This window comes from Aedes aegypti, chromosome 3, assembly GCF_002204515.2.
Source record: "Aedes aegypti strain LVP_AGWG chromosome 3, AaegL5.0 Primary Assembly, whole genome shotgun sequence".
NCBI classification, from domain to species: domain Eukaryota; kingdom Metazoa; phylum Arthropoda; class Insecta; order Diptera; family Culicidae; genus Aedes; species Aedes aegypti.
In genome coordinates, this window is record NC_035109.1 from 17,254,308 (window position 1) to 17,277,963 (window position 23,656).

The 23,656-nt window shown below is 39.6% G+C and overlaps 1 protein-coding gene across 1 annotated transcript; it reads left to right on the top strand.

The window, feature by feature from the left end:
• Positions 1-8,156: 8,156 nt before the first annotated feature.
• LOC110679843 (uncharacterized protein K02A2.6-like) lies at positions 8,157-9,530 on the top strand. The gene has a single exon (XM_021855666.1). The coding sequence runs from the start codon at positions 8,157-8,159 to the stop codon at positions 9,528-9,530; it is 1,374 nt and encodes a 457-aa protein (XP_021711358.1).
• Positions 9,531-23,656: the final 14,126 nt, after the last annotated feature.

Genomic DNA, 23,656 nt, shown 5'->3' on the forward strand with positions numbered 1-23,656 from the left:
TTTTCTTCTTCTTTCGATCAAAGGCTTTTCTATCTAGTTAGTTCTAGCTGTTAAATCCCTGGTTATCCTGATCTAACAACCAACAATCCATCCGACCTGTAAATTCAGCCAGCAGCTGCAAATTTTCCTGATCTACCGCCGGTAATTACCCATTCGACCTTACGGTTCATTAGAACTATCGGCAATTTTCGACCTAACGACTCTTTCGGCCTAACGGAATAGAACCTTAATGTACAACATAATTATGCATTTAAAAGAATGCATATTCGGAAGGGATATGTATCATTCTACCTGCTGGTTTAAGTTACACTATACTCAGCATTTCAAGGATCAAGTTCAAAGTCTCCGATGACCAAATTCTGTTTTTGTTTGCAGTTCTTTCTAGTTTTATACCTTTCCAATTAACAAAAATGACATTTTTATGTGTCTCTGGTAGATTTGGGTCTGCTGAATCTAGATCCGTTCTCAGAAATATTCCAGCACGTCACAATTTTTTGCTACATGTCACCAAAGTTGTATAAAACACTGGTTTCATTGATGTTTACATAAAATTTAAAAAATTGTGATCTGATCCATCGAGCATGTAAAGTAAAACGATAAAACTTTAACAGATATAATTTGGTTGAAATTCCACGAGAAAATTTAGATGAAATCGATTTTTTGACGACCTGACTTTCTAGCGTCACTACCCGCAATCATTGGAAAATTTCGTTTGTACCGGTATGCTTATCAAGGAAATGTTCCACTGATTCTTTATCCGACCTCAAAATTGACAGTTCCAGAGGTTCCTGTTCAGAGAAGATCCGCAGCAAGAGCCAATTACGTACGTAATGGACGTAGCCATACATAAAAAAACTTGAACGCCAAGGACTTTGAAGCAAGTTATCCACGAGCAGCTGAAGCCATTATTCGTCGCCATTACGTTGACGATTACCTAGATATTTTTGGAACATGTGAAGAAGCGGTAAGAATTTGAGACAGGTGAAAGGTATTCACGCTGAACTTCTTGTCCAACGATCCGTCAATAGCAGCTCTGGTCGGTGATGAATCACAAGAAGCTGAAAAAAGTTTCCGTGGGGAAACATGATCGGATCGAATCTGTATTGGGCATGACTGGTATTGATTGGGATGACACAATCGACGACAAGATCTGTATGCAATGAAAGAAGTGGATAGAGTATATTCCAACATTGGGGTCCCTTCGTATTCCACGCTGCTACATTAGTGGAGCTACAGAAAGCAGTTACTCCAAGCTTCAGATCCACGTATTCGTAGATGCAAGCCAGGCAGCTGACGCATGCGTAGCGTATTTCCGGGTATACTCCAGCCATTCCCCAGAATGACATTCTCCAGAACATCATTCCCCAGAATAGTACATTCCCCAGAAAACCATTTCCCAGAATGGGACATTCCCAAGAAAAAAAAATAACAAGAAATTTGTGGGATGTTAAAATCCAGGTAAATGGTAAATAATAAATAGTGAATTTTAGAAAAACCAATTTAAAGTTTTCGAGTTTTTAACGATTGGACTTCCGATTTGTTGCAGTCTTTCATTAATTGATTGGAGTTTTGGAAAATAAAATATTCAAGAAACTCATCGCATACCGCCACTTATTGTCGGCAATGTATTTTATTTATTTATTTATTTATTTATTTATTTATTTATTTATTTATTTATTTATTTATTTATTTATTTATATATTGAATCGTAAAAAAGCCCCTGGGAGTGAATCGTTTTAACGATTGTTATACATTTTGACTAGTTTCTTCTTACAAACTTCAAGCTCTCCTTAGAATTGATGGATTCTGTTCAAATTTTTACATTAGTTTATTGTAGTCTTACTAACATGCGCACAGACTACGATATTTTGTAGCTACAGTCGAAGCTCGTTATAACGACAAGTTTTATAAGGACAAAAGCTCTCCATAGCGACATTTTTCGGCCCCATGAACAATATATAAATGTTATATCTATTCTCTATAACGTTTTTTCTCTATTGCGACGGTCCCTTGCGATGTCGTTATAACGCGCTTCGACTGTATTAAGTTTTGCTGTAAACCTACGAAGAACAATATACTATGAAAGCAAAAAAAAAACAGAGTCGATCAATCTATTTTGCTCATAGAAAGAATCTTACATCAATACAAATCATTTTTTGAAAATACAATAAAAAAGAACAGCAAATTTTGAAACAAGGAAGAATAACTATGAAAACAAAAATAAATTCCAATAGCTTGGGTCAAGTTTGATCATAAAACATAGTATGACATATGTAAAGCTTACGTTAAACAGTTGTGTTACTTTTCTCCGAATGTCGGTTTCCCGAATGTCGGTTCACCAAACGCCAGTTCCCAGAATGCCAGTGCCCCGACACCTCGTTCTCCGCAAAGTTGGCGAACAAACCGGTCATCTGATATGCACCCTTCTTTACTTGATTGGCAATTCTTTCAGATTTCACCATCATCGGCATTTTTGGCAAGGTGTATTTAGTCGAGGATAACTTTATAATCTATTTTATCTTCTTGTTTTAATTGCTTATAATTCTTTCTAGTACAGCACCCAGTCGCTGAAGACTATTTCTGCACCTGTTTGAACTGCATCACTTTTCGGGGAAACGAGTCATTCGGGGAAATGTCTTTTGGTGAGCTGGAGTTCAGGAAAACGACAGTAGCACAGTCATGTTAAGCAGATGTAAAATTTTTAAACAGCATTTTCCCCTTAATATTTTGATTGGGTCTGGCCATGATCCACAGTTCTTTATTTTGCATTTTCAAAGCCACCTCCTTCCCCCTTCGTGATTTGTTGTCCGTATGAACGTTTTGAAATTTGTATGGGCTGTGGTCTTTGGCCAAACCATGCCCCCCATAGATGACTATGAACGGCCCCTTAGATGGTTTGCCTGAGACAAGGGAAGCAAACTCTCGCTTTTTAAAAGGTTTTTTTACTCAATTTCGATTTTATTCGCTTCAGATCCATAATGATGGTTTTGACAAAATAATAGGCGAATTAACGTCTATGTCCGGAGTTCAAAGTGTGGCATCCTGGTTTGAGTTAATAGATAGATGGGGGGGTTGAGTTGAGTGTGTGAACGACGGTGTAGAGGCAGGAAAATAAAATGAACATTGTTCGAATGTTTCAAGTTAATTCCTGGTTCTGTTATTAGTGAAAATACCGATTATCACATTGGCGATCCTAGCCATGATGATCAAGTATTCTGGTAGTGAATAAGTAGGTGGAATTTCGTCTGCAGAGTGAAAAAGGTATTTCGAAAGTTTTGATTAGGAGCAAAAGCAAAACAAAGCGTTGAGCCGGTGTAAGACCATGGCCAACAATCAAGATTTTTAGTCGGTGTAAGTGCGAGCCCAAAAAAAATCCAAAGGAAAACATTGAGCCGGTGAAAGACCATGGCCAACCAGAAGATGTTTGCATCCGCAAAAGATCGTTGCCAAACGAATAGAAATGTTGAGTCGGTACAAGACCATGGCCAACGATTTTTGAATTTCTGTGACTAGAAACTAGTGACTGATACTGGAAAATGTTGAGTCGGTGTAAGACCATGACCAACAATTTTCACAATTTATTCATTAAGGAAGCGCAAAAACAGTCTTCCCAAACGAACACCGAACACGTTGGTTCAGGCGATTTCGGTACTCTCCTTGTACTCTGTTTTCGTGTGCAAACCGAAACGCTCGAAACTGAACCTAAACCCAAACATGTGTAAAGTGAACATCGGTGCAAACGCCGGTTCGAAAACCGGTCCATTTGTACCTCGATTGCAACCGCGGTTCAAATTTTGGTGCAAATCTTCGGTTGCATTCGAGCTTCAGAACGATGACACAAACGGAGAGACAGAAAATTGTTCATATCCACGCTTATCAATTTCTACTTATCGTGTCTTGTTGTTCGATATAGTAAAATCCTTGGTTTTTCCATAAAGTTACCACTGAATGTTACTCTAAGTATTGATCTCAATTGATCTGCTTAAATGAAACATTTATTCAAGCCTCAAGGTTCTTGCGATTTGAACCAAGAAGTTCCATATATGATCGTAGAAATTTATCCGCGTGGATTTCAACCGTTCTCTGTCTGCCTGCTTTGTGCCATTATTTGAACCCAAGTTTGAACCGAAGTACACATGTACCGGGTTCGGTTTGATACACTGGTACAGAGACGAAGCGCGTTTGTGGTTCAACACAAGTTGCAATGTTCTAACCAAAGTTGCACATCGGTTCGGTTCATGGGAAGACTGCGCAAAAAAAAAGGGAGTTGAGTCGGTGCAAGACCATGGCCAACGTTTTAATGCAATGATGCTTAAGATAAGGTACGGTATACATAAAATACAAACTACTGTGCGGCATACGTGACTTTTCCTATCAGGTTAGTAAAAAAAAAAGTAATGAATAAATCAACATACAACCATCATGCAATTACTGATTTACTTATAAGAGAACTTTTCTGTTCTACATACTATTCTATATACTATTCTATATTCTATATTCTATATACTATTCTATTCTACAAGATGAAGAAAATAAATAATTGAATAATGCCATACCTGTATACCTATACCTCATTGCTAACAAGATTGTGGATCCTACACGGAGCCACAAATCAACCTAAATTTGAATTCATTTCACCCAACCCAGCTCTTCTGTGAGATAACCCAAATTTGGCTTAACTGGCATGTAGTATTGAGTAGGTAGTTTTTGGTTGACCACAGTAACTCAGTGCGACATTTTTTTCTAGCCTGAGTTAACTTTCGAAGTCTACCTAGTGGTTTACAAAAAAAAACCTAAAAATAGGGAAACTCGATAAAACCCTAATTTTACTTATTCGACGGGCATTCATCGCTGAGTCTCTCTTTTTTATTTTAAAACATTGCTATTGCGAGAGAGGTGAAAAATCCCAACTGAGGATAAAAATTAAATGCGGTATACTCAAATCTGAGATATTTATTTTTTTTTGGGTTGTTTGTTTTCTCCGTGCTTGTTTTGCAGATAATAACGTATGTCTGGTGTTAAACCACCAATGTTTTTTTTTTTTTAGCTGTCATCTTCTTGCATCATAATCAAGAACGAAAAGTGAGAAATTGTTTGGCAAACGGTATTCTCTAGTGTATCGAGAAATTAGATTAAATTCACGAAAAATGAGCGGTTATTGGCACGAGAGTGATGTTTCATCTTCGGATTCCGATCTGGATGGTAAATCAGCAGCGGTTACAACGAGTGAAGGAAAATCCAAAGCATTATGTGTTGCTGCTGGCTGCTCACCAAACGATGGGGGTCAAAAGCGAATGAAAGCAGAATGGTTATCCGGATCATGGCCATTAAAAGCATTGGACGGATCTCTACCTACACATAAACGGAAAGCGGAATGGGTGCGATTTCGGGACCAATTCGAAAGGATTGTCTCGTGCAAGGCCACTGTGGATCCTGTTACCAAGCTGACGGGTATGAAGATTTTTGCAGGAGATTATCTGTTGAACATCATTGAGATGCAGGAGAAGCTGGTGACAGAACAGGCAACCGATGTTTATGCAGGTACAATCAAAGCTCTTGATAAGTTCTTCAACCAGACGTGTGATACCAGCAAGGAGCGGATGATTTTTCGTGAGATGCGAATGGATACCACCGAACCTTTCGTCGATTGGGTGCTTAGGTTGGAGAAACAGGCTAAATTCTGCGAGTTTGGAGAAGAACAACGAAAAGAAGAGTTCATTCAGGCACTCATAAGGCGATCAGTTCCTGTGATTGCTGAAAAACTGTATGAAATGTCGCACATCTGGGATAACGATATGGAGAAGATTGTGAACTATGGAAAACATTTGGATTATATGAGAGCTGAAATTAAGGAAGCAAGTGACAAGGCTAAAACGAGCTCTAACGCTAATGAGGCAATGGATACTGACAGCGAGTCCCCGTATAAGGCAGTCAACGTTTTGCACAACCGAGGACACAAGGCGTTTTCGAATCGCTTCGAGCCATATCGTCGAAGGGAAGTCAACCGTTCGAGTATTCTTCAGCGTAGGACGAATCTACACACTGGTCGCAGAAGTGATTCAAGCCGAACTTCAAGATGCAACAAATGTGGAACATCTCATCGGCCCCGAGACTGTAAGGCGTTCCGAGCCAAGTGCTTCAATTGTGACATGGTGGGACACTTTGCTGAGTTCTGCCGGGAACCATCCAGAAGTGGGGATAGGTCGAGGAGCTTGAAACCAAGTTATCGTACCGACTACATCAAGGAGCAGGCCAGCTCAATTAATCAGGTATCTTTTGAAAACACCAATGACTAAATACACATGTACAATTACACTTTTTTGTTCTATTCGAATTGCAATGATCTATCTGAAATTGTATACAATATGTTATCAATAAACCGTAGAATCAATATCACGCATCCGTTTTCATTGGGTTATTTGCTTCGCTTGTTTTTCATTATTATTTCAGTTGATTACTGGCAGTACCATTCCTCCAAAACAAGATGATCCTAGATTTGTTCGGTGCAGTATTGGGTCCGAACAACTCAAGTTTTTGATTGACTCCGGCGCTACTGTCAATACTATCACAAGTTCGTATTGGCAAACAATCAAGCGCAACTGTCGAACTGTTATCCAAGATGTTACAGTTTATCCTGAAGATGTTCTTCAAGGGTACGGCAGCAAGAAACCGCTGGATGTAGAATGCTCTTTCAAGGCGTATATTTCGGTCACGGGATGTGTTAAGCCTATGCAACTGGCGAAGTTCTTCGTAATTAAAGGTATTTGTCATTGCTAGGTTACGACACAGCATGCAAGCTGGACATTCTGTGCATTGGACCATTCGAACCGATCAATTTTGTGGCGTTGAATACAATGCATAGTTCTGCTAAACCAGAACTATTCCCCAAAATACCTATTGATGCGGTAAAGTTCAAGGTGAACGATTCTGTTACGCCGAAACAAATTATCAGGTACAACATTCCTAAGGCATTTGAATCGGCAGCGAATCTACGATTGGCGGATATGGAAGCACAGGGAATCATAGAGAGAGCTGATAAGGAGCAAGACGTGATCTCTTTTGTGTCTCCTCTAGTGCTGGTTCCGAAAGGATCGACAGATTTTCGCATTGTCGTTGACTACCGCGCTGTAAACAAAGCCATAGTACGAGAACCCTATCCTATGCCGAGCTTGGAGAAGATTTGGACAACGATTCCGAACGGAGAAGGGACATTATTTTTTACGAAATTGGACCTGAAAGACGCCTACCACCACATCGAGTTACATGAGCAAGTTCGGCACTATACAACATTTATGACAGCTAATGGTTTAATGCGATTCACGAGATTGCCGTTCGGACTTTCCTGTGCACCAGAGCTCTTCCAGCGCACTATGGAAAGATTATTAGCTAATTGCAAAAATGTTATCATATATCTAGACGATATTTTGATTTACGGTAGAACCTTGGAAGAGCTGAGGAGTTGTGTGGCGGCAGTCAAAGTTGTTCTAAGAACCAGCAGTTTGACAATCAACGAGCAAAAATCGCAATACGACAAAACCGAGGTCGACTTTCTGGGATTCACTATCGATGGTACTGGAATTCTTCCAATGAAAAAGAAAATCTCGGATATTCTACTTTTCAAGCGACCCAAGGATACTTCCGAGTTACGCAGTTTCCTCGGAATGATGACATTCATCAGTCCCTTCATCAAAAACTTCTCGCATCAAACGAAACCACTTCGTGATCTCGTCACCGCAGATGCCCAATTCAAATGGGAAAGTTGCCACCAGGAAGCGTTCGAGAGCTTGAAGATGGCAGCTGAGAACCATTTGGTGAAAAGGGGATATTTTGACGAACGGGATAAGCTGATTCTGTATACAGATGCGTCACCGTGGGGCTTGGGGGCGGTTCTAGCCCAAGAAAAAGACTACCCATATGAAAGACGAATCATTGCCTGCTCATCGAAAAGCTTGACTGGTGCAGAAAGTCGATATCCACAACTACATCGAGAAGCGTTGGCTATAGTATGGGCCATGGAGAGATTTTCTTATTATCTGCTGGGACGAAAGTTTGTATTGCGCTCAGATAGCGAGGCCCTTCTGTTCATGACTAAAAAGGATCATAACAGAGATATTGGAAAACGAATACTATCCAGAGTTGAGGGATGGCTACTGAGAATGGATCACTACCAATACGAGTTTGAGCATGTGATGGGTAAGGACAACATAGCTGACGCGGCTTCAAGGATTGGTGGTAAAAGAGAAGATCAACTATTCGATAACGGCGAAGAGCTGCATGAAATTTGCGCTGTAACAGCCGACACGAAGGAAATCAACAGTCAGTTGCTGGCATTGACGAATGTACAGGTTAGAGAGGAGTTTGCTAAGGACAATGAACTTCAGGAAGTCGCTCAGTGGCTGAATGAACTGAAGAGATGGCCCAGCAACATTGCCAAGTACCAAGCTTTTCAGCAAGATCTGTACATGCAAGATGGACTACTTATGAAACGAGAAAAGATAGTGTTACCAACTGAATTACATAGTCGTGCTCTGTCATTGGCACACCGTAGTCATCCAGGAATGTCTACGATGAAACATTTCCTAAGGCAAGGACTCTGGTGGATGGGTATGGATCGTATGGTTGAGGAGTTCGTAGCGAGCTGCCCAGAATGCCAATTGGTTACTAAAACAAGCAAACCGCTTCCGATCAAGATGACTGAGCTACCGAAGAATCCGTGGGAGTATGTGTCTATGGACTTCGCATCGGCATCAGATTCCCACAATTGGAAGGCACTGGTGCTGACTGATAACTATTCCCGGTTCCTCGTAGCTATACCGATGGACAAAACCGATACTGATGCCGTAAAGAGAGTACTCAGGAGAATTTTCAATACTTACTACGTCCCAAAAACCTTGAAGTCTGACAATGGGCCGCCTTTCAACAGCACAGAGCTTAAAGAGTGGCTGAAAGACCATTGGGGTGTGAAACTGATCCACACTACACCATTGAACCCGACTGAAAATGGCCTTGTTGAAAGAAGCATGCAAGGCATAAATAAAATAACGGCTATTGCACATCTTCGGAAGGATAACTGGAAGGAGGCACTTGCTGATTACGTGGTGGCGTATAACTCGTGGCCCCATCATGTCACCAAAATACCACCGGCCGAGCTAATGTTTGGAAGACCAGTAAGAGGTTTGCTACCAGATATACGGGCTGATCATCAGCAAATGGATGATGACGAATTACGCGAACGTGATCGAATAGCTAAGTTTGGCCGGAATATTCGAGAAGACATTCGCCGAGGAGCTCATGATCTACAGATAAGTGTTGGAGATACAGTTCTTGTAGCCCACCAGAAGCGTGATAAAGCAGAGGCAGTGTACAAGAATGTGCTACATAAGGTAGTTAAAATAACTGGAGAAGGTCGAGCTACACTGGAAGATATGACGACGAACAAAACATTTGATAGGAACGTTAAGCATTTGAAGAGATTCATGGAAAGACCCCCAGCAAAGGAAGTAGTAGATAATGTCAAGGGTAAAGTATGATAATGATTGTTACTTTAAAGCATGGTCCTAATATTAGAGATATCTCATGTGTTTCCATTATTTTTTTTTTTTTTTATCCGCAGAGACACCTGAAAAACAGAAATCAAGCGACTCGGTAAGGCGGATGGATGAGAGCTGTGAAATGGAGGAAGGAGAAGTGGTATGCGATACAACGGCCGAGATTCAGGCTGAAGAATCGATTCCTAAACGCCGAGCATACCGGATTATCAAGCGTCCGCAGCGATACCTGAATAATGTGAATAATTTTGAAAATATGTAATACTTGCAAAACCATTTCATTTCTATTTTGTTCATGGGGAGGATGTGGCATCCTGGTTTGAGTTAATAGATAGATGGGGGGGTTGAGTTGAGTGTGTGAACGACGGTGTAGAGGCAGGAAAATAAAATGAACATTGTTCGAATGTTTCAAGTTAATTCCTGGTTCTGTTATTAGTGAAAATACCGATTATCACACAAAGCTTCTGGGAATTTGAATCAATTCAGTAGGTACATTTTTTAACGACAAAAAGAAACTAAATAATCAATTTTTTTTTTGACTCTTTAAAAACGTATAAAAACGATTCTTGGGAATGTCCTATTCTGGGGAATGGTTTTCGGGGGAATGTCCCATTCTGAGGAATGGATTTCTGGGGAGTGTCCTATTCTGGGGAATAAGATTCTGGAGTATGACTTTCTAGGAAATATCCTACAACCGTTCCAACGAGACAGAATTTAGCCGATGACGCAACGAAGTGGGGCTCGGGACCGAACATCAGTTCCTCTAGTCGATGGTTTCAAGGACCGGACTTTTTTCGACAACTTGAAATGTTCTGGCCAAGTGGATACGAACATATTGACTCCACGGAAGAGGAGTTAGTATCGTGTATCGTTCATGGAGCCGAGGTAACATCAGTCGTGGACATTGCCAGGTTCAGCAAATGGGAAAAACTCCTCCAATCCATTGCATACTTCCATCAATTCGTTCAGAACTTACATCGATCTCGTCACCAAGAAGAACGGAATCTGGGGGCTTTGTCGCAGGAGGAACTGGTGCTTGCTGAGAGATGGTTATGAATACTAGCACAAGCAATAGGGTGATGTGCTAGTATCCATCGTATTAAGCATTGATCAGTTAGAACTGCAATTTTCCCAGTATTGCAGTGAATGATGCTGATTCAAACCGATGCCAAACAATTCTTTCTCAAAACGGCTTTAGCATTGTACAATAACATTTTGATAAATATTGATCTCTTTTTGTAAATAATGCAAACAAAATGCATCTTACCGTATTCTCAATCCGTCGTATCGTTTTCAACTCCGTCGCAATCAGTCTTCAGATTTGTCTCACAACTTATGGCTCACTGTGTGTATTGAGTGGTTAAAACACAACATATCAACGCTATAATAAAACGATTTAATAGAATATATAGATCTACGGGCATCTCTCCATTCCTTCAGCATGATAGTACTAATACTAATTTCCTTTAAAACTAATTGTTCGTCATCAAAATTCATCCCAAACATATGAACACAATTCCTTTTGACCGTACAATTATGGCATTTGCTCACAGTACAGCGAAAACAACACAATCAAAGGAACCGTATTTTTACGTCGAGCGTCGCGCACACATTGATGCGCACAAGCTTTTTTTTTCTCAGTACGACGGATTGAACTTTGTTTACATTCTCAATTATACGCGGCGGTTGAGGAAATTTTGTAAAATTTGGTGATTTATAGAACTTTTACGGCGTGTGATTGGAATGAAATCCTTCAGTGATGAAGTACGAAGGTTTTCCATAGTGAAAATAAGTGCCTGGCGAAGTAGGTAACCCACGGGGGGCGGGAAGAAACTTGTGTTGGAAAGTGGTGTGGCTCAGTCGATCGCTAAGCATTTCTCTCAAATCGTGTTCGTCCATGCAATTTCGGTGAAAAAGTGCAAAGTGGATAATTGAACTGAAGTTATTTACCAAAATACAGTAGTTTTATTTCACGTTTAGTGTTCAAGTGTACAAACCATAACAGCTTTCACAAAATTACACTTGGATAATGGATCAATGTTGCAGGTAAGTTTAAATATCCACCGTGGTGGAACATTTAAAGTTTGATACGACGAATTGTAGCGCTTACGACGGAGTAGAACAAAACCCTACAACGGAAATACAGCTGTTGGAGAACACTAAAGGGATTCCGCACGGCGTCCACGGAGTCCTGCTTAAATCAAGCACCTTGTATAAGATGTGGCCGTTTATTGATGAAGCAGGGATGTTGCGGAGACGAAGTCGTCTAAGCAATGCAGATTGGATGGCGTTCAATACCAAATATCCGGTAATTCTTTCGCGTCAACACCCAATCACTTCTCTTCTGGTTGACTACTACCATCGTAGATTTTGCCACTCCAATTGCTAGACTGTTGTAAACGAGATGCGACAACATTATGAAATCCCAAGGCACCGTTTATTTGTGCTCAAAGTGACGGAGAAATGTATAACGCGTAGGATTCGCTGGGCCACTCCTAAACCGCCTACTATGGCACCTTCGCCTAAGGTCAGAGTGACTCCGTATGTGCGTCCTTCCACGATGGAAGGTGTGGATTATTTTGGTCCGGTGCTGGTGAAGATGGGACGCAGCATCGTCAAGAGGTGGATAGCCCTTTTTACCTGCTTGGTAATCCGTGCCATACACCTGGAAGCTGTGCATAGTTTATCCAAAGAGTCATGTGTTATGGCGGTCAGGAGATTTGTCTCAAGGAGAGGAGCTCCAACAGAAATCTACAGCGATAATGGCACGAATTTTCTTGGTGCAAACAATCTGCTGAAGCGAAAGGTTGAAGAACTTAACCACCATTTGGCGTCCACCTTTACCAATACAACAACCCGTTGGTCTTTCAACCCTCCTGGAGCTCCCTACATGGGTGGAGCATGGGAGCGCATGGTTAGGTCGGTGAAGGTAGCAATCGGAGGCTTACTGGAAACGCAGCGACGACCCGATGATGGGACACTAGAGACAGAAGCGATGATAAACTCACGTCCACTAACGAGTTTGTGTAAGCGGAACAGGAGTCACTAACTCCAAACCACTTCTTATTAGGAAGCTCAAACGGAGTGAAGCAGATGCCGGTGATCTCAACCGACTATCAAGCTACGCTGCGAAATGGGTGGAAGCTCGCACAGCATTTGTCGGATAGAATGAGAAAAAGATGTATAAAGGAGTACTTGCTGGTGATCTCAAGATGGTCGAAATGCTTCGATGAAGTGAAGGAAGTGGAAGTAGGAGATCTGGTACTGATCGTGGACAGTGCAATACGGAACCATTGGATGAGAGGAAGAGTGGATAAGGTAATCACAGGAAAGGATGGAAAGGTTCGTCAAGTATGGGTGCGAACAGCGAACGGCGTGCTGAGAAGACCTGTTGTGAAGATTGCCCTAGTCGACGTCGTAGATAGTGGAAAATTGAAAGTGAGCAACAGAGGTTTACGGGTGGTGAAATGTGACGACAATTTGTTCTGGTTCTGTTCTGGTGTGCCAGTAGGCAGGTGTGATGGGAGAAATGTCACGATGAAGAATGAGAGATGAAGCAAAAGCAATAGAAATTGAATAAGAAAAGAAGCGAACGTAGTAGCTATTGGAACTTTATTGAATTTCTCAGGTTGTTAAAACGGTAAAAACAAGTATAATTTGTTTAATTGAACTTGTAAAACCTAAAGTGAGTAAAATATTTTAAGAAGTTAATTAAATTTAATTCTAACGAGTTTCCTAAACTTAGATACTACAGAGACAATTGCTAATTGAAACCAGTGTTGATAGACTCACACTCAAAATCTCAATCAACACGCTCTCCCATGAGAGCAAACTCATTAGAGATCCGCTTCGCAAATCTCACGCTTGAGATTTTGATGCAAAATCAACTTAATCAACTCAAACCTTTAAAAGTGATTTAGTCACAAAACCCGGCAAGAACTCGTGAAATACAAATGTTGCTGTTTACGTTAGAAAGGATTACTATAATTTTACCAGACTAACAAGAAATTATTGCCGTGTGTGAGTAAACAGTGGAAAAACGAGACAATGAGGTCAATTTTAGATCTTTTGTTATCCTAACTATTGAAACACTTAAAATAAATCTAAATTTACAGCTAAAGCTGATCCCTACAAACTACGAAGTTTTGTACGGGCTGCTAAAATAACAGTTTCAACATTATGAACAGAGTTCCTTGTTTCATTGCTTACAATCTAAAAAAATAATGAAAATACCTTAAATCCCACATCGGCTATCGAACAATTTGGAAGTTATTCCATCGCTTCAGCAAACACATTGCGTACACAATAAAAAACCATCGTTCCCACTTTCGTAGGAAAGGATTTCCTCTCAGACAATAAACTGAATGCGTAAAGGGTTGCTCTGGAAAACACGTCATCTCTTCTAAATGCATCGTCGGCAATTCCAACTGAGGACATGCACATCTTATTTCATCTTCAGAGCTAGAAGAATACGCGCGGGATTATAACTCGTTTTGCATAAATTAATCAATTGATATGGATTGCGCCCGATTATGGTCGTTTTACTGTGTGAGTGTCGCTGAATCCGGTGACGACAACTGCCGTTTCGATCAAATATCAAGGCGCAGATAAAATTTGAATAGAGAGCATCGCCGGAGAAGAAAGGGGCAGTTTTTTTTCTCTATATCGGTTGGTCGATGAATCTCAATCCTTTCCCTTCGAATCTGGTCACGCAAGTTGGCAGCAGCTGGATGCAGTGCTGGGCAACGTCCTGCAACGCACAGCAATTACGCGGGAAAGGGTTCGGAAAGGATTAGATTAATGGTGACAGAAATTCGTTTCGATACCGAAATCAATTATAATTTTGTTTCGTCATAAATCGCGCCTGGGATGGTCCAAGTTGGAAGTGGAAGGGGTCAGAGTTTTGTTTTTTTTTTTTTTTTTTTTTTAAATCTTTATTTGAGTGTATTTTAACGCACGAGGGCTAGTTCTACACTTGTCAGAGTTTTGTGCTGGCAATGGCCGACAGCTGAACAAAATTATAAAAGAGTGATTCGAATAGGATTCTATATGCAAATAAATCAGGGTGGATTTGAGAAACGGTCAATGAAGGGTCGATACGAAATATTTGGGAGGGTGAAAATTATGAAATAGGACAACAAAACACATCTAGAATATTGTGAATTGCAATAATCATCAGCAGTTTACAAAACCAATATACGACATTCTTTATAAATTGTATGGATATGATTGTAAAATTTCTTACATTACAGAATATGGAAAATTAAAAAGTAAGAGGTAACAAATATTTCGATTGAAATTTGATTTGCTTCAATAAACGTCAGAATTAAGAAACACGTCAAGATTTCAATACTAGGCGTTTGCTTGCAGTTATGTTCAATTTATGATTTTTGTTGATGTTAATCGAAATTTCTTCAATATTCAGATACCAAGAAACATCGGCATCTCGATTTAGTCGTAATAGCCGGATCCGATAGTAAACCTCGTGCCGCTTCAATATTGCTTATTATATTGATATGCATAAAAATTCGATCCCATATATTTCGCTTCCTCCAGCCCAGCAGAACAATTTCGAATATTACCACTCAGTGCTGCGAATGCAGAGAAGCACTTTGGAATGGATTCGACCGCAGTAGTGACATTGACTTCGAAGAAATTTCTAATATAACCCCAACCCACACGTCCATCCGGGCTCTTTCTGTTCTGTTCTGTTTGAGTGCACAAGAATCATCCAGCATAGTTACTGCTCCGCAAGCAAGAAAGTATAACTCATATACGCTCCTTTTTTACGATCGAACGAGATGAAATTCATATCGTATTCAAATAACCGCTAACCCCCCTCTCCGGATGTCACCACCACAACATAGTGGTTTAAAACGAAAAAAAAATTAAATTTGTGTACGCCTTTCTCCATCTAGCAATACATAATTTTAGGACAGCGCCAGAAGCCAACGATTGAACTTGTAAAACCTGAACTGCCGTGAATCGCAAGTCAGTCCCATCTGCATTTTCGTCAAAATTGAGTTGAGTTCAGTTTTCAACATATCTTCCAATGCTCATCCAGCTGCAAAACGGAAAAATTACGAAAAAACATCAAGTCAAATTGTCCCATCATGACAAGTAACCGATTGATTGTTTTGCGTTTTGAACCACTGTGCATGCGCGATTCTTGCAAGCAATCTCCATCGAGAAGGAGTCAAACCGTGAAGAGTTAGATCCGAGACGAGAGCAGCACGTAAATGGCTCCGAAATGATTCAATCTAGTGAAGTGCAGAAAAATACGATCACTTTCGCTGTGTGTCGCAACTGGCGAGCAGCCCGGAGCAACTGAATTCTAATCCACTCCGTCAATAAATCAATGCTAATGATTCCTCCGAGCGGAGAGAGAGACTTCGAGTCGGGGGTCGAAACGAAATTGGCAGATAAAATTTCCATCGCATGAGAAAATCCACTGCCAGAAGAGAAAGGGTTGATTTTTTTTGTTTCGAGGGGAAATTACGACCCATACCATCATTAGGATTATTGCCATCTTGGGCAGTGGAATAAGTGAGTCGCATTTTAGTTGATTTCATTTCATGCGACGGAGTTTCGGAAACCGTTTTTACGATGCACGATCCATCCGGTCATAACCAAAATCGGACCTTAGGAAGACGAGAGCAAAAAAAAACTGGGACCCCATTTTGATTACCCTAAGCCCCGGCAGCAGCGACTTTCATAAATGTGACATCGCGATGTAGTTTTTCGTTCGGATCTTGTCCGAATGGTTTTATGAAATCCATTAGGGTACAATTTTAATTAGATTTATCTAAGCTGGGCTGGTTGATGGCTCGAAGGCACACAACGATGACCAAAACCGGGCGCTTTCCAAGATTAGGTAATGAGCAATTGGGCGGCGAAATCATCATTCGTCAACGGCGACGACGACGTAGGCAAGCATACCTACCAAATTTGGGCCACTGCGGCTTTCTTTTAATCAGAAAATAAGTTTTGGAGCGGATAACAAATATAAAAAGAACCACAACTAGGAGGGGTGTCTTTCCGTACTGCCGAATGTCTTATCTAAATTGGTTATATTTTACCGGTAGGTAGCATTTTGCTGGATCGTAAGGAGGTCGGAAGTTAAGCTTTGCTAGGGCATAAACCGTTAACAGACACTAATGAATTTTACGGATGCAGGAAACAATCGAAGTTGCATTCCTGTCTAATGAGCAAGGCGTCGGATTGGCAGTAGAAGTCAGCGGGTTCGATTCCAGATTCTGCTGAAGAATTTCATATGTATCATTTTTTCTCAAATTCCGAACAGTAACGAGACGTGGGGTAAGAATTTATATTTTACGATTCGTCCATTGCGGCTACATAATTACGAAGATTATTTTTTATTAATGAATCAAATTTACTTTATTTCACATTATTGAAAATTTCCCGAGATCCAGAAATTCCCCGAGAAATAACGATTTTATTTTCCGTTTCCAGGAAAGTCAAATCCTGGGAAAATTGGAAATTCTAGTGAGCATACTAATTACAAGAAACGGATTTGCAAGTCTATTGGTGCCTGCAATTATTGTTCTATTTCTGGTCGTCAATACTATGATATGATTGTACAACACTTAAGGGGACACGGGAGACCGTGTTATTTTCCCTATCTTTTGTCTCACTCTAACAATAACATCAAAATTTTGTGGAAGCAAATCTCGAGTTTTAGTGAACCGATGAAGCTGAAAATTTATCGGGTTGTGCACTACATATATAGAATCATAGTGATACATTTTCGCATCAATATATGGAGTGGTTCTTGGGATTTGCTTCTTGAAATGGATAGGGTGATTATGATGACGTCCCGTGCGGCCTTAAGCCACTGATGTTTTATCAAGGGCACAATACATACAATGTCAGTCGAACACCAATTGCATAACTAGGTTACGCTAAACAAAAGTGCCTATCATCGGAAAACTTCGATTTACTGGGGCACCGATGATTGAATTCATTGCATTTTGCTGACTCCGAACCAGTTCAATCGAAAAGTGCACAATCGACGAAAAGTTCGAGCAAATCAAAACAATTCGTCCACGCGAGCTGGTAGGTCCCACCTTGTTTACCGTTTGCCAGTTTAATTTATTTGATGTAAACTTTTTCGCCCACCGGACAGAGCAGATGTTTTGTTTGGAACGAAATTCGTAAACACCAACAAATGCTAGACCGGTGCCATACCCGACCACACAAATGAATTAAGATTGTTAAAGAAAGTGTTCTTCTAATATGATTTTTTATATCAACAGATGTTATAAAACATGTGCCGTTAGTAGTTTAAATAACAAAAATTGCAATAAAATTTGCACCGAAAAAAAAATAACAAATTCTATAATGTTGTATATTATTATAGAATTTGTTTCAATAATGTTACAAAACATCTTAAATATTTCAAATTATGTTAGTGATCAGAACATCGGATGTTGTTTACAACATACTTGCAAATGCAGTATAACATCTAACAAATGTGAATATTGTTAAGTGATTCTGATCGGGTAGTGGTGCACCTTACATAGATGTAAGCGCGAATTCGAAACAAAACCAGAGCGCCCAAATTAGGTCATATTATGAACGGAAAAATGATTCCGAGACATGTTCTATCGTCGTTTCGCGTTTAGTCAAGAATGTGGGTAAGCAAAGTGCTTCAACGAGACCCAGACCTGCATTCGGAAATGTGGACAGTGGCCAGCGCGGAATGTATAATGCGAAAAAACGGTACCCTTGCTGTTACAGCACAATCAAAGCGATGGTCACCTACGTTAAGGGTAACTGGCTCTCATCAGTGGGCAGACGTGGCGGATATTCGACACCCGTCATTTGCGTTGCATCAGCAAGGTTGAATGCAGAAAAATGGAATGGTTTTCCCAACTGCTGTTGTTTTGGTTGATGAACAGACCTAATTTGTATAGTTTTTTATATCATTTCAATCATTACATTCATTGTGTTAGGAATGCCAGCGATGAATGGTTTACTCATTTTTGGGAAGAGATCCGATTTCCAACAAGTACCACATGATTGATGATCCTGCATGACATGTTCACCGTCACTTCACTGCAGAAATGCAAATATCAATATTTCAAGTAGGTTCCATTCCGAATCCTTTCTTTCCGTATGTCAGAGGAACACGAAAAATCAATAATCCACAGAACTACAAAAGCCAGCTTCACGTCATACATAATCATAACCTCCAGACACGCATGCTAGCCAACCACAATGAGTGCAATGGTCCCGAAAAAAAATGTTCTCCTGCCAAAATATCATCATCAGCCAAAATTGCACGTTCTGCGCGCTGTCGATCCCTATGACGAGCGAATGCACAAGCGTTGAAAGATAATTTTTCATTTTTAATGATATGGTTCTGGTGGAATTTTGTATCCCATCGCTCCGCACCGCGCGCTTTCAACCCATTAGTGTTATCAATTTCAATAGAGCAAACACACAAAACTGTTTCGAATCCCTTTCTGGTTTCCTCTCTCTCACCAAATCTGAGCAAATGGACAGGCCCAACAATTCCGAAGAAAGCCCATCAGAACAGCCTGACAGCATCCCAATCCCGGAGAAAAGTATGACAAATGGAAAAAGTACATTGATGAAATTGATTCCCCAGATCCGGGCCCGGAACCCTTCCGCGCGGACTAAGGCTAATGTGATTGCCGGAAACGTTTCCCGTCTGGATGAGGAATATTTAAATCAACTCACGAATGTTTGCTCTTCTCTTCTTGCGTCGGTCGGCGGAGTTGAGGAGAATAAGCATTGATAGGAAAAAAAAAGACAACCTTTGTCATGCAGATGATCGCTCGGCTGTTGAGGAACAAACTTCCGAATCGACAAAAAACGACCGCTTCCGAAACGTGATTAATATGCTCGGGGTGCTGAGAAATCAATCGATTGAAAGTGAAGGAAGAGTATGTGACTCATTTTTTATCCATTAGCAGTTGGTTCCCATGGGATAGTTTGTTACCAGTTGACTGCTTTCAGGTTTCCATGGTTGAAAGCATCTGTATTTCAACGAGTCCTTTTATCATACGTTTACTAAGGTTTTAAGGAAATGTTACTCTTAAGTATAGGGGGATTTTTTGCCCTTATCGAGTACGCTACTTCAAGGTAAAGAAATCTTTGGAACTGAGGATGAAGAGCAGTGTTTGCTCCTTTAACCTTGTCGCTTGCTCCTGTGGGGGCGGGCGATGAGATCAGGGTCAAACATGTCGCGCGTCGTTCACGAAGTTAAGGCTCCCCCAAATCTACGCGACTTTTTACGGCGACAGCGACGAATAATCGTCGCGATTTCGTTGTTGTGTCGCTGCAAGCACTCTTCAGTGGAATCATCTTGACTAACACGATGCGAATCGCAGCAAAATCGCGTCGCTGTAGCTAAGGCGCGCTCATCAAACAGTGCATGCAGCGAAACATCAGCGAAATCGCTAAGATTTTTTGTCGCTGTCGCCGTAAAAAGTTGCTTAGATCTGGGGGAGCCTTTAAGTTAAAAAAGTGTCGCAATACATTGGTAGTGTATGATCTTATGACACATTCCAGCGTAACGCGACACCACGAGGAACCAATTTTCTTTATAAAATTAGGCCTGTTCTCGGAAATATGACTTGTGACCATGTGATTAAACAGGTTTTATATTTTGCATATTGAATGTACTTGAAGTTGCGACATTCATTTTGAAACATTACACTGTATATATAGTAACTAAAATCAGTTGCATTTCGTAATGCGACACCAACGCTGAAATGCACTTTTTCAAACATCACTCTATAATCGCCTATATATGCTCTGCTATAAGTTTTACTATCCGGGTTTGTTCTAGGCTTTCCTTCTGTGTATTGTTAAGAATCAAGTGTGACTTCATTGAATATTGAATATGAAATATTGAATAATTGCAGAATTTCATTGATTTCATTTTATGAGCGCCGCGTTACGTTTATCTTCCAACAGGGTTCTGCAAATGGTGTCGCGTTACGCAAAAAGCATTTTTAATTTTTTTGACAAAATCGGTAATGTTGCTTTCAGGTTTTGGAACAATTTATATCTAGTATTGTTATTTGTTTAATACATTTAGTTCTGCCTCACAGTGGAGTAATTTGATCCGACACTGGTTAAAATTAATGTAATGTTTCTGTGAAACCTTTTGAGGATGTCATGCTTAGTAAAAGCGTAGATGGCGCTTGGGGTCATCATATAAATTTGACTAAATTCTTTGCAACAACATATAGATGTTTCTGTGATTTTTTAAAAATGTTTTCGGTACAGTGCCTTCGGATGGCGGCGCGAACAGTCTTGAATTTTGACAAATGGTAGAATGATTGAATTTGGTTGTAAAATAAAACTATGTAAACCATTCAACGATATCCTTTCAAAAGTATGCTTTCAACAAAATCGACAAGCAGACGTTTATGGCTGTCGGAACTAGCTGAAATTCAATAACACAGTGGAGTTAATGGATCTGATAAATAGGTAAAATTATTAAAAAGATTCAATAAATTATATTATGAATATTGTTTTAGAAATTTGTAGAAGTCCATAATAGCTTCCTAATGATGGGACGAAAAATCTGTAGAGCTGCTGTACAGTGGGGTAATTGCACTTTTTTTTGGGTTAAATTTTTTAACCGTCCTTAGGGTAAGAAAAAAGCTCTCTCAAAATTTCAACTTAATTGGTTGCTCCACCAGCTGGCGCATTCAATCCAAAGTTTGTATGGGATATTCGTTTTAAATATATTGAAAATTGACCCTATGTCACTGTTTCGTTCCGTATACTAGTTGATCGAATTCAATCGAGCCCAAAAATACAAATACACTATCCTAATGAACATAATTGTAGAAGGTTTTATCTCAATTAAAGCTCATTTTCATTAACATTTCAGTTGTTAAAAATTAGGCTTTGGTCAGAACTCACGTACAATCACATATACACAATGCGCCTTGTGCACTAGCTCGCCCTGCGTCATAGGTGGCTATGATGCGCCTGATGGCTGCCACCATGCGGTTTTGAAGAAATACAAAGCAATATTAATTGTACTTAACAAATCTGCTTCAGATAGTTAAAACACCAACTTTTTCAATTTTAATCATGATACAACCTTCTACAATATTGTTCGCTATTATATCAAGTAGTGTTTTTGACATTCTGGGTTCAATTGAACGCAATCAACAATTTGCCTGACCCAAAGAGTAGACGACGTGCTGTTTCCCATATGTTTGAGCTGAAAATCTCATATTAACTTCAATTCAAATGCGCCAACTCATGGAAGGTGGTAGGTCATTTGGCATAAAGTCGTTTGGCATAAAGCCGTTTGGCATAAAGTCGTTTGGCATAATGGTCATTTGGCATAATAGTCGTTTGGCATAATGGTCGTTTGGCATAATAGTCGTTTGGCATAATAAGTCTGAAATCAAGAATTTCTTAACATGACATTCGTTTTTAAGTTTCAATTGAATTTTTCTGATGCCATCAGGCTTGTTGTAAGGTCAATTGATACAAAATGTCACTTTATACAACAACCATATGCTCTTGAATAAACTAAAGCATATTAGGAAAGTTATTGCCAATAGTATTTTATTATTTATCCAGAAATTACCCTTCTTTCAAATATTTATTATTTTTTTGAGTTCCGCTATTGGTATAGATTTTTGCACAGAAGATTTTGATATATTTAGCACAAATTTACCCTTCTTTCAAACTTTTTTTTTCTGAATATGATGTAACCATAATTATCGTCATAATCAAATCAGGTATATAAACTGATTTGAAATTTAAATAAATTTCACCTTCTTTTATACTTAGGCTGTTCTTTGGAGCTACTTTTTTTAGATATTGTTTTGCTTCCAACTGACAAAAGGGTGGCAAACGATAACATTGATCTGCTCAAGTAATCAGCGAAAAGAGACATCGATGATTGCAGTTACACATCTTCCCAGAATGTCAGTTCCCCGAATGTCGTTACCCCGAAAGCCAGTTCCCCGAATGCTAGTTTCCTGAATATCCCGCTTCCCCGAATAGCCTACTTCCCCGAAAAGTTTGTGGACTCATAATTATCGTAACTTTATACATTTCAGGGTGGTGAACGAACTGGCCATCTGATATGCATCCTTCTTTATTTATTTTGCGGTTCTTTCGAGTTTTTCCGTCTTTAGCATTTTCGCCAACATGTGTATAGCAGAAAATGACAGAATACATCCTTTTTTAGATTGCTTATCGTTCTTCTCGTTCACCATACAGTCACTGAAGGCTATTACAGCACCTTTTTAAACTGCACCACTTTTTGGGGAAAAGGGTCATTCGGGGAACCGGCATTCGGAGAAACGACATTCAGGGAAAAGTGTCAAAATCATTTCAATGATTTTTAACGCAATTATAATCCGTTTTTTTATGCCGCAATAATTTTTGGCATCTAATCTTCTATTGGTTTTATAATTAATTTTGCCTTCTTCTAATAATAGGCTGTTCTTTATATTTATACTGTTTTAAATTTTAGTATTTAGTTAAACTAATTGTTAACCTATTTTTTGTGTTTTATCAATTTTTGCAAGACGTGCTGTTGGAATGATAGTTAGAAGACACTACACGTTAAAAGAAGAAGTAACGTGCCAATATAGAATATATAGATAGAACGTGCCAATATCCATCATATTTTTTTTGTTTTGCAAACACAAGATTTCCTTTTGAGATATGCTGGAAAAAAATTCAATCACAATTTTTTCCTTCTTTCGATAATAGACAGTGTTTTTGATGTACACTTTCAAAATTGAAATTTATATAGAATCGTTCAAAAGTTTGCCACAAATATTTTCTTTTTTTTTTTTTTTTCAATAATTTGTTGTTCGTTTGAGTTATGCTGTGAGAAGATATTTTTCGTTAGAGCCTTATATATTTTATACGAAAAATAGCCTGCTCTCGTACTTAGGCTATTTTTGCAGTATGCTGCAATAATAGATTTATGGAAAAGAGCTTTTAATATTTTGAATATAAATTTTCCCTTCTTATACCAAATAATTTTCATCCAGTGTTACGTCCAAACTGGGACAGAGCTTGATCTGCAGAGAAATATTCTATGCGCGTTCCCTTTATTAATAACT